The 13,725-nt window shown below is 41.7% G+C and overlaps 1 protein-coding gene across 1 annotated transcript in view; it reads left to right on the forward strand.

Annotated features, from left to right (window-relative positions):
- LOC122558276 (FERM and PDZ domain-containing protein 1) overlaps nt 1–13,725 on the forward strand; it is a 99,134-nt gene that overhangs the window by 54,341 nt on the left and 31,068 nt on the right. Inside the window, exons 4-7 of the mRNA XM_043706677.1 lie at nt 1,121–1,223; nt 4,621–4,666; nt 6,820–6,924; nt 9,091–9,186. Of these exons, the coding sequence (XP_043562612.1) occupies nt 1,121–1,223; nt 4,621–4,666; nt 6,820–6,924; nt 9,091–9,186 (350 nt within the window). The remainder of the gene's footprint in view (nt 1–1,120; nt 1,224–4,620; nt 4,667–6,819; nt 6,925–9,090; nt 9,187–13,725) is intronic.

A 13,725-nucleotide genomic window follows, 5' to 3' on the forward strand; every position in this document is an offset into this window, starting at 1 on the left:
TCGGGCCACTGGGTGGTAGTCATTGAGACACGCAGCATGAGCCTTCTGAGACACAGGGATGATGTTGACCCTCTTGAAAAGGGTAGGGACAGTGGCCTGCTGCAGGGAGAGGTTGAAGATGTCCGAGAAGACCTCTGCCAGTTGATCTGCGCATGCTCTGAGTGCACGGCCTGGTACTCCATGTGGTCCCATCACTTTCCTTGGATTCACACGAAGGAAAACTGATCTGACCTCTGATGCAGTTCTTCTCCCTTTCTCAACTGTTGGAGTGACATGAATAATTTTTCAGTCTATGGGACCAGTTCCTCAGCTTTGACAGGTTACAGTCAGGGCATATGCATTGTCTGCACCAATTCTCCCTTAGAACTCTGGCATGGAATCTTCTGCTCTGGGCGATTTGTCACACTTTCATGCCTTTAACTTGTTCATTATTTTCATAGAATCACCATTGAATCCCTACAGTGTAGGCTATTCGGCCCATTGAGTCTGCACTAACCCTCTGAACAGCATCTCACCCAATCTCCTTAACTCCACATTTACCACAGTTAACCCATCTAGCCTACACATAATAGGGCAATTTAGCACAGCCAATCCACCTAACCTGCATATCTTTGGACTGGCAGGAAACCGGAGCACCCGAAGGAAACCCACATAGACATGGAGGGGGAACGTAGAAGCTCCACACAGGCAGATTTGCTTTGGTTATTTTGGTGAGCTCCTGTCCTTGGTCCAATATCAATTTCCTTATAATTTCTAGCATGCTGGTCCTCTGGTTCTATGCTGCAATTATTCAACACACACAAGAACCCTTAGTCCCATTGACATTATCTGTGTTCCCTGGTTCTGTATAAGAAAGTCACAAACAGGTACAATCCACTTCTCTCTCTCTCTCTCTCCACAATCTGAGAAATGCATCATTCCCTTTTCATTGAGATGAGAGAAGCTTCAGGCAGCAAGACGTGCAGTTGTAAAAAAAAGTATGATTAATTATCTGTGTGTTTTTTTTAATCCTTTGCATTTGCTAATGAGCTTCCCATGTACTTTCAGCTTTTTCTCCTCTTTCTGTGAGGGACAACTAATGCTCCATTCAAAAATATGCTGACTTCATTTTGCTTCTTAGGTGGTCCTGGAGAGGGAAAGCTATTCCCAGGAGACCAGATTTTACAAATTAACAACATGCCTCTGGATACAATTTCCCAGGAACATATCGATAACATTATTAGGTGAGGACCCTTTTAGCGCATTCACTGAATGTAAAGTTTTAATAGTTACCACCAGCTAATCATTAATGACCAGAGTCGCAGGTAGACAGGATAGTGAAGAAGATGTCATGGTTTCCTTTATTGGTCAATGCATTGAACATAGGAGTTGGGATGCCATGTTGTGGCTGTACAGGACATTGGTTAAGCCACTTTTGGAATATTATGTGCAATTCTCGTCTCCTTCCTGTCGGAAAGATGTTGTGAAACTTGAAAGGTTTCAGAAAAGATTCACAAGGATGTTGCCAGGGTTGGAGGATTTGAGCAATGGGGAGAGGCTGAACAGGCTGGGGCTGTTTTCTCTGGAGCATCGGAGGCTGAGGAGTGACCTTATAGATGTTTATAAAATCATGAGAGGCATTGCTAGGGTAAATAGCCAATGGCTTTTCCCTGGGGTGGGGGAGTCCAGAACCAGAGGGCATAGGTTTAGGGTGAGAGGGGAAAGATATAAAAGGATCCTAAGGGGCAACCTTTACACGCAGAGGGTGCTGCATGTATGGAATGAGCTGCCAGAGGAAGTGATGGAGGCTGGTACAATTGCAACATTTAAAAGACATCTGAATAGGAAGGGTTGAGAGGGATGTGGGCCAAATGCTGGCAAATGGGACTAGATTAATTTAGGATATCTGTTCGGCATGGATACGTTGGACTGAAGGGTCTGTTTTTGTGCTGTACATCTCTATGACCTTATTTGAGAACCTTTAAGTTTTTTAATAGATGAACTTGCTATGAAGTTTGAATTATGAAGTTTTATGACATTCAAAGTGCTATATAAATGCAAGTTGTTGGTGGCAAACTCAGAAAATAAAACAAAGCTAAAGTGTAGAAAATTGTTTGCAGTTCTAAAGGGAGATCACCAACAAGATTTAATTGAGTGTCATATGTCTCCTTAGTTCTACAGCAGCTCACCCAGACATCTTGCACAATAGTGTTCTATAATATAAACCATTACATATATTGAATTACACAAACAGTTGAGTTCTCAATTACTCACAGAGACAAATATTCTGCTGCACGCACAGTCGACATTTCAATCGAAAATTCCATTACACAGACAGTTGAGTATTTTTTCACACACAAGGTTGAATATTCCGTTACACACCTTGCCTAGTTCTCTATTACATGCAAACACAATTGAATACCCCATTTTAAACACATTTGAAAATTCAAATACAAAGACAAACTTGTATGCACAATTGAATGCTTTGATATGCGTCAAGAGTGTGATGCTGGAAAAGCACAGCAGGTCAAGCAGCATTTGAGGAGCAGGAGAATCGACATTTCAGGCAAAAGCCCTTCATCAGAAACCCTTTATTCCTGATGAAGGGTTTTTTCCCGAAACGTCAACTCCCCTGCTCCTCGGATGCTGCCTGACCTGCTGTGCTTTTCCAGCACCACACTCTCGACTCTGATCTCCAGCTTCTGCAGTCCTCACTTTCTCCTTCTTTGATATGTGCACTGTCAGGTTATACATACAGTCAAATACTTGAATATACATATAGTCAAATACTCCATATACACACAATCAAGAACTCCATTTCAAGTACTATTGAATGCTCTGTTGTGTACCCTACACAAACAACCAGTACCCCATTACACGTACAGCCAATTTCTCCATAAATACACGCAGTTGAACACTCTATTATCCACACAGTTGAGTTCTTGCTTGCTTACCTAAGATGAATTCTCCATTGTATCCATAGTCCCACTATATACAATTCAGTGTATTCTATCAGAAATGCAGTTAAAGAAAGCATTTTAAGTTAAAGATTGTTCATAAATGATAAACCAAAGCAAGATGTATGTAGCGTGTGCATTTGTCAAACCCAGAGCCTCTTTTGTTGGAATATATTTCTCCTGTCCAATGCTTGCAGCTCTAGGATTCAGTGCTAAGGTGGGGATCATTACAAAAGAATCTCTCAGTAACTTTACTGAATTTGATTTGCTTCCTGTTAAAGGTGTTATCAAGGGTCTTGGGCTTAAACAGCGTTGTCTGGCTGGATCTTAAGAACTGTTTAGCAGAATATATAGAATGGAGTTCCCACTTGTGTAGAAAACCTCACTGCAATCCCAATTTAAATACATGCCAAACATTGGAGGCAGGGTTTGTAAGAACCAAATATGTAAAACTAAGTATGGTCTGAGTTATGACTTGTACTCCTTTGGATGTATTTCAATCTCTAATGTGTTCAGGATCAAATCCAGAATGTGTAAGGCTGATGTCTTCATTAGACTTCACTCTGCTTTAATCTGGGTTGTGGGAGACTGCTTATAGGAAGACATCTTTGCCCTTTGTATCTGAACTCTGGACTTACACTGGAGCTTTAGTGCTATAGTTTACCAGAAATGTTTCTGTTGCTGAATGTCTTTGTATAGACATTGGTTACCATGAAGGACTCTCCTTCTCAACCTTTCCCCTTGTCTAAGGTTCAAGTTAAACCACTACCATTACAGAAAGCCCTAATAGAGTCAGAGAGTCATGGAGATGTACAGCACAGAAACAGACCCTTCTGTCCAACTCATCCATGCTGATCAGATATCCTAACCTAATCTAGTACCATTTGCCAGCGCTTAGCCCAATATCTCTCTAAACCCTTCCTATTCATATACCCATCCAGATGCCTTTTAAATGTTGTAATTGTACCAGCCTCCACCACTTCCTCTGGCAGCTTATTCATACATGCACCACCCTCTGCGTGAAACGTTGCCTCTTATATCTTTCCCCTCTCACCCTAAACCTATGCCCTCTAGTTCTGAACCCCCACCCCCCAACAATAGAAAGATTGCAATGTGAATCTTTTTATTTCTTTATTTCTTATTTTCATAACTTATACTGTGTATATCTGTCATGTTCTGTAACTTCTTTCTTTATTTTCTCTAATTTTATACCTGAGATTTATACCTAGGTATTTTGTACCTATGATGGCACTGTGTATTGGTGACATTGTACACTTTTCACTGCACTCCAGTACTTTTGTAACTTGAGTACACGTGACAATGAACCTAATTCTAATTCACCAGTCACGTCTCTTTCTCAAATGAGAGAGCAGTCCCATGGGTCTTGTAAGATAGTGGCAATTTTATTTTTAACATTGAACTACAATCTGAGTGAGATAGACGGACTAGATCAGATTGGGATGTCTGGTCAGTGAGGACAAGTTGGACAAAAGGGTCTGGTTCCACGCTGTTCAACTCTTATGAGACTTATGTGTTGCTGTTAAGTTCAAGCCTGTGATCTCCTGTAATCCCAGAAAATAATATTCTGTGCCAGGAGCTTAATTTTGCAGGTTTTAGTCAAGCGTCCTTTTTTTTCTGCACTGGACCCATATTGCTTTAATATTTGTCAAATTGTTTATTGCAGGGAATGTGGTAACACTGTTACAGTGACTGTACTGCGAAATACCTCAGTAAGTACAACCTTTCGACTTTAAAAAGCAGAGCTTTCCAATGCTACTCATGGTCATCGGTTCGATTCCAGCCTCGGGCGACTGTCTGTGTGAAGTTTCCATATTAAATTACTAAATTGCCCATAGTGTTCAGGGATGTGTGGGTTAAGTGCATTAGTCAGGGGAAATGTAGAGTTATATGGTAGGGGAATGGGTCTGGGTGGGATACTCTTCGGAGGGTCGGTGTGGACCTGTTGGGCCAAATGACCTGTTTCTACACTGTCGGGATTCTATGGGTTTATTCACAACTCGTTGCAGTCCAGAAGAGATTCACTTGACGTGATTCAGATTCATTCCCAAATACTTTAGTCTGGCATTTGCAATGGCAGTTTGAATGACATGATATTCCTCTCAGCTCAGATATAACGGATCTATAGCTGGGATGGATGCTGACATCTACAGCGAGCACTTGATCTTGGACACGGGAACAGGAGCAGGCTATTTGGCCTGTTCCTTCAGTCAGCTGTACCTCATCTCTGTCTACTCACTGTCGCTGAGTATTTCAACAAAAATCTGTCAAGCTTAGTCTTGAAAACTTCAATTGACCCTGTTTCATTAGCATTAAGAGAACTAGATGTCTTGAAGTAAGCTTGCAGAAAGCCACCTGACTCAGAGCAGGATGGTGCTTTATGTTCAATTAACATTTGATGGGGCTTGATGAGACTGTGCACGGGTCCAAGTTTGACACAAATTCAACCAGCTCACGTCAGAAGGGTTCGATTCATGCTTCAGTGGCCATTTGTCTTGTGTGATGTGTTATCAAGCTACATAATCAAAGAAGTTTCCAGGCTTTATGCAGGATACAAATGAAGATTTGATCATTAATCTCAGCATATCCTAAAGTGGAGCAACACCCGTCAACTAGACCTCCAGCTCTCTCTATCTAGCTAGAAGTCCATGCTATTACGGGGATATTGGATGAGCTTCAGTGCAAGACTGAGGCAAGCACTACACTTTTAGAGTTGAATTATTAAACCGAGATGCCATGTCCTCTTTCAGATGGATACAAAAGGTCATGTGGCACAATTTGAATGGTTTATTCCAAGGGGAATTAACTGCAAGAGTAGGGAGATTATACATTAATTTTACAGGGCACTGGGGAGACCACATCTGGAGTACTGTATAAAGTATTGGTTACTGTACTTATGGAAGGATGTTAACGCATCGGAAGCAGTTCAGAGAAGGAATACTTGGAATAAGTGGATTGCCTTAGATGGAGAGGCTAGACAGGATGGGCTTGTATCCCGTGGAGTTTTGAAGAGTTATAAGTGAATTAACTAAAACATCTAAGATCTCAAGGGGTCTTGAACGGGTGAATGCTGAAAGAATTCAGGTTTCCTCTGTGGGAGAATCTGAGAACTGGAGATCATTATTTTAAAATGGAGGTGGGCACCCATTTAAAACAAAGATGAGGAAACCCTTTTTCTCTCAAAAGGTTGTGGGCCTTTAGAATTCCCTTCCTCATGAGGCAGTGGATGCAGAATATTTAAATATTTTTAAGGCAGAGATAGACAGATTCTTGATGACTGATGAGTTGAAAGATTATCAGGGAGATGCAGGAATGTAGCGTTGAGGTTAAAATCAGGAGGAGGCATGATGGCTCAGTGGTTAGCAGTGCTGTCTCACAGGGCCAGGAGCCTGGGTTTGAATCCAGCCTCAGGTGACCATGTGGAGTTTGCACAATCTCCCAATGTCTGCGTGGGTTTCCTCCTGGTGCTCTGGTTTTCTCCCAAAGTCCAAAGATGTGTAGGTTAGCTGAATTGCTAGTGCTAAATTGCCCATCGTATTCAGGGGTGTGTAGGTTAGGTGCATTAGTCAGGGGTTACTGTTGGGGAATGGGTCTGGGTGAGTTACTCTTTGGAGGGTTGGTGTGGATTTGTTGGGCTGAAGGGCCTGGATCCTGCAATAAAATCAGAACAGCTGTAATTTTATTGAAGAGCGAAGGAGGCTCATAGGCCTACTGTCTTAATCCTTGTTTGTATGTTCGTATTTTAGGTTACAATCAAACTTTTGGAACTCAGAACATCAGTGCAGGGCTTTCCCAATTGCCACACATTGTCAACACAAAACGCCAAAGCTGTTGTTTAAGTGTCATGGTTTCTGTTTGTATACAGGGGCCCAAGTCATCATTTATTACTGAAGAAAAGCGAGCCAGATTGAAAAGCAACCCAGTCAAAGTACGCTTTGCTGAGGAAGTGATCGTCAATGGCCACACACAGGTTTGTGCCTTCCACAGGCATTTAGCCCACTAACTAGTTCAGCCAGATTATAATTAATCTGATTTGCTCCCAGTATGTTCTGGACTGGGTAACTTGTATTTTTCTATAAAACACTAGGTGCCTTATTGGCTTTATGCTTCCTGAGGGCCTGAATAATGTTGATTGTGGCGAGCGTTAGTGAAACCTGAGTCCCATACTAGTATTCTAGAATTAAACAAAGCTAATTACAAAGGGAAATCAACAGATTTGGCCCTAGTGGACCAGGCGGAAAGACTAAAATGTAGGACTATTGATGAACATTAAAGGAGATACTTAATTCCTCCAACTAAAATATATTTAGAAAGGAAGAAAAGAATATAAAAGGGATAAATGCATCCATAGCTAACCACGGAAGTTAAAGATAACATAAGGGCAAAAACTAAGGCATGCCATATTGCAAAGGGCAGTGGCAGGCTGGAGGATTGGGAAACTTTTAAAGACCAGCAAAGGGTGACTCAAAAGTAATAAAAAGAATGAAGGTTAATTCTGAAAGAAAACTAGCTCAAAATGTAAAAACAGACAGCAAATAATTTTATCAGTATATAAAAAGGAGAGTAGCTAAAATGAATGTTGGCCCTTTTGAGGTCGAGGAGTTAATAGTGGGGAGCACAGAAATGGCGGAGACTCTAAATCAATTTTTTACCTCAGTTTTCACAGTGGAAGACACTGAAACCATCCCAATGGTAACAGGTAATGCAGAGATTATAGAAAAGGTAGAATTTGTAGCAATCACCATCAATAGGGAGAAAATTCTGAGCAAAGTATTGGGATTAAAGGCAGACAAGTCCCCAGGATCTGATGACCTATACCGTATAGTCTTAAAGGAAGTGACAGCAGGGATAGTGGATACATTAATAATTATATTCCAAAATGTCCTGGATTCTGGAAAGGTTCTCGTGGATGGAAAATACCATGGTGCCAACTCTCAGTTATGCCACTACTTTTTTGGATGCCCAGATCAAAATTTAGTGCCCTTCAACTAGCCACATTTTGAGGCCTTCTTTCACTAATCTGAAGTAACTGTATGTCCTTCATTAGATCTACCAACTCTACTTAGGGTAGCATGATGGCTCAACGGTTAGCACTGCTGCCTCATAGCATCAGAGTCCCAGGTTGGATTCCAGCCTTGGTTGATTGTCTGTGTAGAGTTTGCATGTTCTCCCCGTGTCTGTGTGGGGTTCCTCTGGGTGCTCCGGTTTCCTCCCACAGTCACAAAGATGTGCAAGTCAGGTGTATTGGCTATGTTAAATTGCCCATTGTGTTAGGTGCATTAGTCAGAGAGGGATGAGTCTGGGTGGGTTACTCTTCGGAGAGTCGTTGTGGACTGGTTGGGCCGAAGAGCCTGTTTCCACACTGTAGGGAATCTAATCTAAACCTAACACAAGGCCCTTAGTAAGGCTGGAAATCTGGAACTTTAGGCACAAGAAGCACACTACCTCAACTCCACCCTCGATTTCTGATCTTCAGTGTGGTCCCTCCAAACCAGTTGCTTTGTTTGGCCTGGTCTCCGGACAAAACCATAGAAAACTCCTGTGATGGGGTTTTTTTTTTGATTGTTTAATCCCAAAGGATTGACTGAGCTTTTCTGTGGATGTGTGTGTGTGTGAGTGAACTTTGGAATAAAATGACAGCAAGAACTTCATGAATACCTGGAGAGATTGGATCTGAAACTCCAGGAGGGATATTGGAGGCAAACTGTACATATCACTAGGCACAAACACAAAAACAGGTACACACACACACACACACAGGCACAGACATATGCATAGATACAGACACACAGGCACAGATACAGACACACACACAAGCACAGATACCAACACCCACACAGGCACACATACGCAGACACACACAAACACAGACACATACAAACACACAGGCAAACACACACAAATGCATACACACACACAGACAAAGATACACTGAAACATATTTGTGCACGCACACACACATGCATACGCACAAATACATCTACACCTATATATTTTATATATGCGTACACACACACTCTCTCTGCTGTCCCTCATTTTAGTATTTGTAACAAAGATAATGAGGAGTCTATTATGTTATTTTGCTTATCTGTTTTCATAAATAATCCTAGAATTTTGTGTTTTATCATTCCCGCAGGGTAACTCACTACTTTTCATGCCCAATGTTCTCAAGGTGTATTTGGAAAATGGACAGACCAAAGCCTTTCGATATGAGAAAAATACAACAGTGAAGGTAATGATGGCTATAGGTGTTCTTTGTTCCTTGCTGTGATATTTTCCCATTTGTTGATTTTGCTCAGCTTTGAATGTACTATTAATTTTAACCATCTACTGGGGGTGGGGTAGGAGGGAGGGAGGAGGTGTTGGGGATGGGCTTGGTGGGGAGGGCAGTAAATGAGTGAAAAATTTTAAGTCAGTTGTCAATGGATTAAAGTAGCATTAGTGACAAAAATGTAGGAGAGAGATGATGGTGCTTTTTTTCTTTATTTCTCTATTTTTGTACCTAAAGTTTGTAATAGGTAGAACTTTTATTTTATAGAATCCCTGCAGTGTAGAAACAGGCCCTTTGGCCCAACAAGTCCACACTGACCCTCCGAAGAGTATCCCATCCAGACCCATTCCCCTACCCTTTTACTTTACATTTCCCCTGACTAATACACCTAACCTACACATCCCTGAACACTGTGGGCAATTTAGCATGGACAATTCACTTAACCTGCATATCTTTGGATTGTGGGAGGAAACCAGAGCACCCGGAGGAAACCTACGGCAGAATGTGCATACTCCACACAGACAGTAGCCTGAGGCTGGAATCGAACCCAGTCCCTGGCGCTGTGAGGCAGCAGTGCTAACCACTGAGTCACCGTGCTGCCCCTAACTTTGTACCTAACGTGGTGCCGTGTGTGGTGGCATTGTAACTTGTCACCATACTCCTGTACTTTTATACTTGAGTACACGTGACAATTAAACCTAAAATCTAATTCTGATTTAAAAACCAATTCTAGACCATTCATTCCTGTCTACAAATGTTACTTTCCATTGTCACAATTTTTGTTTATGCTTTGTTAACACTGAATGTTGTAAATCAACATTTCCATTCAAGTGCCATAATGTTTTACAAGCTGTGGCCACTAAGTGATCCCAGGGATATATTTCACGCAATATGATGTGTAGTAAAGGTTTGTTATCTAACCATGGAAGTTGCTATGGGCAATCTAGTATTCATTAATATAAATAATAGCGAGATTGATTTAGATTTATCATTCTGATAAATGTTAGATTCAGCACCTTACCTTTAAACAGAGGTCTCCTCTGGGAGTACTGGTGAGACATAAACATCCAAATTCAAGGAACAGGCTGTTTGACTGAAATGAGTTAGATTGTTCTTTTGTCTTGTTATAGAGTCATACAGTCATGGAGTCATGCAGCACGGAAAGAGACCCTTCGGTCCAACTCAACCATGCTGACCAGATATCCCAATCTGATCTTGTCCCATTTGTCAACATTTGGCCCATACTCCTCTAATCTCTTCCTATTCATCTACCCATTCACATGCCTTTTAAATGTTGCAATTGTACCAGCCTGCAACACGTCCTCTGGCATGCACCAGCCTCTGTGTGTAAAAGTTGCCTGTCAGGTCCCTGTCAAATCTTTTCCCTCTCACTTTAAACCTATGCCCTCTAATTTTGGATTCCCCTACCCTGGGAAAACGTCCTTGACCAGTCATCCTATCCATGCCCCTCTTGATTTCTATAAATCTCTATAAGGTCACACCTCAGCCTCCTACACTCCAGGGAAAACAGCCCCAGCCTGTTAAGCCTCTCCCTATAGCTCAAACCCTCCGACTCTGGCAACATCCTTTTTAATATTTTCTGAACCCTTTCAAGCTTAAGAATGTATTTCTTATAGCAAGGCGACCAGAATTGAACGTAGTATTCTATAAGTGGCTTCACCAGTTTCCTGTACAATTGCAACATGACCTCTCAATTCCTATATTCAATGCACTGACCAATGCACTGACCAACATGCCAAATGCCTTCTTCACCCCCCTGTCTACCTGCAACTCCAGTTTCAAGGAACTATGCACTTGCACTCCTAAGTATCTTTGTTCAGTAGCACTCCCCAGGACTTTACCATTAAGTATATAAGTCCTGCCCTGATTTGCCCTATCAAAATGCAGCACCTCACATTTATCTAAATTAAACTCCATCTGCCATTCCTCGGCCCATTGACCCATCTGATCAAGATCCTATTGTACTCTGAGATAACCTTCTTCACTATTTCTACATCACCAATTTTTGTTTCATTAACATCCTGTTTTGCCCAGTGAAATCATCCACCTTGTCATTTAATCTCTCCTGCCTTCCATCACAGACCTTTCCTTTTTCTCTTTCACCACTCACTGCTCTCTGTCTGCAATACTCATTTTGAACCTGTTACATCTCCAACTCTCTCTAATTCTGAAATACGCTCTTCATTAATGCTGAAACTTTAATTTTGTTTCTCTCTCCATAGATACAGCCTGACAGGTTTATTATTTCCAGCTTTTTCTATTTTTTATTTCAGATTCTCAGTATTCTGATCTGCCCCTTATATTAAAATGATTTCTATTAACAACATCAATGACAACAATCTGCATTTATAGAGTGTATTTACTCAGGTGTTTCACAGGACATTTATGAAACCAAAATTGACACAAATCATATGAAGAGATACTAGGATAAATGATAAAACTCTTAGTGAAAGAGATGTGTCCTAGAGGAGGTGAAAGGGATGGAAAGGCAGGGAAATGCTGAACTTGGCTATCAGCGATGGAATGTTTAAAGTCAGGGAGGTGAATGAGGCCAGAATTTGAAGACTGTAGGTGTCTTGGAGGATGGTAGGAGTGGAGGACACACAGAAATAAGGATGGTCAAGAAAATGGAGGGTTTTGAAATGAAGGATAATGGTCAAGTCAATGTACACCAAACAGACAAGGTTCAGGTGAACAGGAACTTGTAAATTAAATGTAGGCAACAGATTTTTGGATAAGCTATCATCTATGAAGGGTGGGACACTGGGCTGGAATTCGGACCTCAATATAATTAAGTTGCAGTAGAGTGTTTCAGCAACAGATGAGTCAAGGATGGAGTCAGACAGTAGTATTGAGGTGGGATATAGGCAGTCTTAGTGATGATGTGGATTTGTGGTAAGATCTCTGGTCAAATGTAGTTCCCAGGTTGCAAAGTCTGGTTCAGCCTCAGCTAGTTGAGAGAGAGGTGGAATTGGTAACTAGAGAACACAGCAAGACTTGAAGATAATAGCTTTAGTCTTTCTGGTATTCAGTTTGAAGAAATGTTCTCTCATCAGTACTGGATGTCAACCCAAAGTCTGACAGTCTGGAGACATTGGAGGTTGGAAGGGAATCATAGTTCAATAATTTTTTGAGATTTTAATTTGGTTATGAATTGAAAGAGCAAGATTGATTATACTGTAACCATCTGGTAATCTGTGAAATGAGCGAACTTTGAGGTACAATACTGACCACGTTTCAGAAGTAGCTCTTTGGCATTAAAGCACTTTGGAACATCTTTTGGTGATAAAAATGTGCTGTCCGAATGCTGTCCCTTTCTTTAATGCACATGAACAGTATACAAAAGCAACCGAATCTGCAGAATAGCAAACAAAACATAGAACAAAAATTATTGATGTAGGCTTGTCGGTCAACCCTTGATTTTTAATCTGATTTTCAAGGTAATATCCAAAGTCTTGTATTCACTGCATAATGGATGAAAGCATTTATCCACTAAAGGCCAAATTCTGCAGTGAGGATTGTCAAGGTTCATGTATGATAGCTGAAATAAGTCAACTCCGAAAATGCTTTTCCATCTTTGCAAGTTAATGTATCCAGCAATTAAAAAAGCTTTCAAAAGCTTTTAGACGTTGACAGAACAGGACAGACAATAGATGTTGGAAAGGGAAACAAGAACGACTACTAATTACAATGGGCTCTGTCCTGCCAATGGCAGAGGTACTGGGAGATATGGTAACCCCCCCGACCCTTTATGTCTGGTCACCAATTAGTTCTAGTCAAGAAGGTCCATGGGCAACCTATTCAATCTGCTAAGGTCTTAAGTAATCAATTATTGGCCACTGAAGAGCCTCAAATGACCACCCTTGATGTCTCTCTCTTTATATTCCTGCTGGTGGTTGGTTTCCCTGGAAAACCAGGGTGACCTCACTGCCGGATTAGGAGGGGGATCTCCAGTTACCCCAAATGGCACCTACCTCTGAACTCCCTGACCATCCCCCATCGCCTTCCCACACTGTGACAAGAAGATAAAGAAGACTTGTCTTATTGCAGCTGGATCTCATGATGAGTAGGCCTTGCCTGACTTCAGGACTCAAAGGCTGCTAGCCTCTGAGTCAATGAAGGGCCAGGAAACTCACCCAGGCTTACCAGTCAGCTCTGACTGTCTTCTCAGCCAAGGGCAGGGGTACATTACTCACCACCTAAAGCCAATGTGAGAAAAAACAGGAACTTCATGCCCTCTGAGTCGATATATTAGGCACCAGGATTGTGGACGGTGCATAGGTTTGGACAATTTATAGAGCAAGAGATGTAGTGAGTGAATGGAGAAGGGAGTTTGGACAGTGGGCGGAGAAGAGGGTTGGTATAGTGGGTGGAGAAGGGGTTTGGGAGAATGGATGAGGAAGGGGTTTGGGACAGTGGAGAGAGATTGTGGTTGGGAGAGTAGGTGGAGAAGGGGGCTGGGAGAGTGGGTGGAGAAGG

Source organism: Chiloscyllium plagiosum, chromosome 2 (assembly GCF_004010195.1).
Source record: "Chiloscyllium plagiosum isolate BGI_BamShark_2017 chromosome 2, ASM401019v2, whole genome shotgun sequence".
Classification (NCBI taxonomy): Eukaryota; Metazoa; Chordata; class Chondrichthyes; order Orectolobiformes; family Hemiscylliidae; genus Chiloscyllium; species Chiloscyllium plagiosum.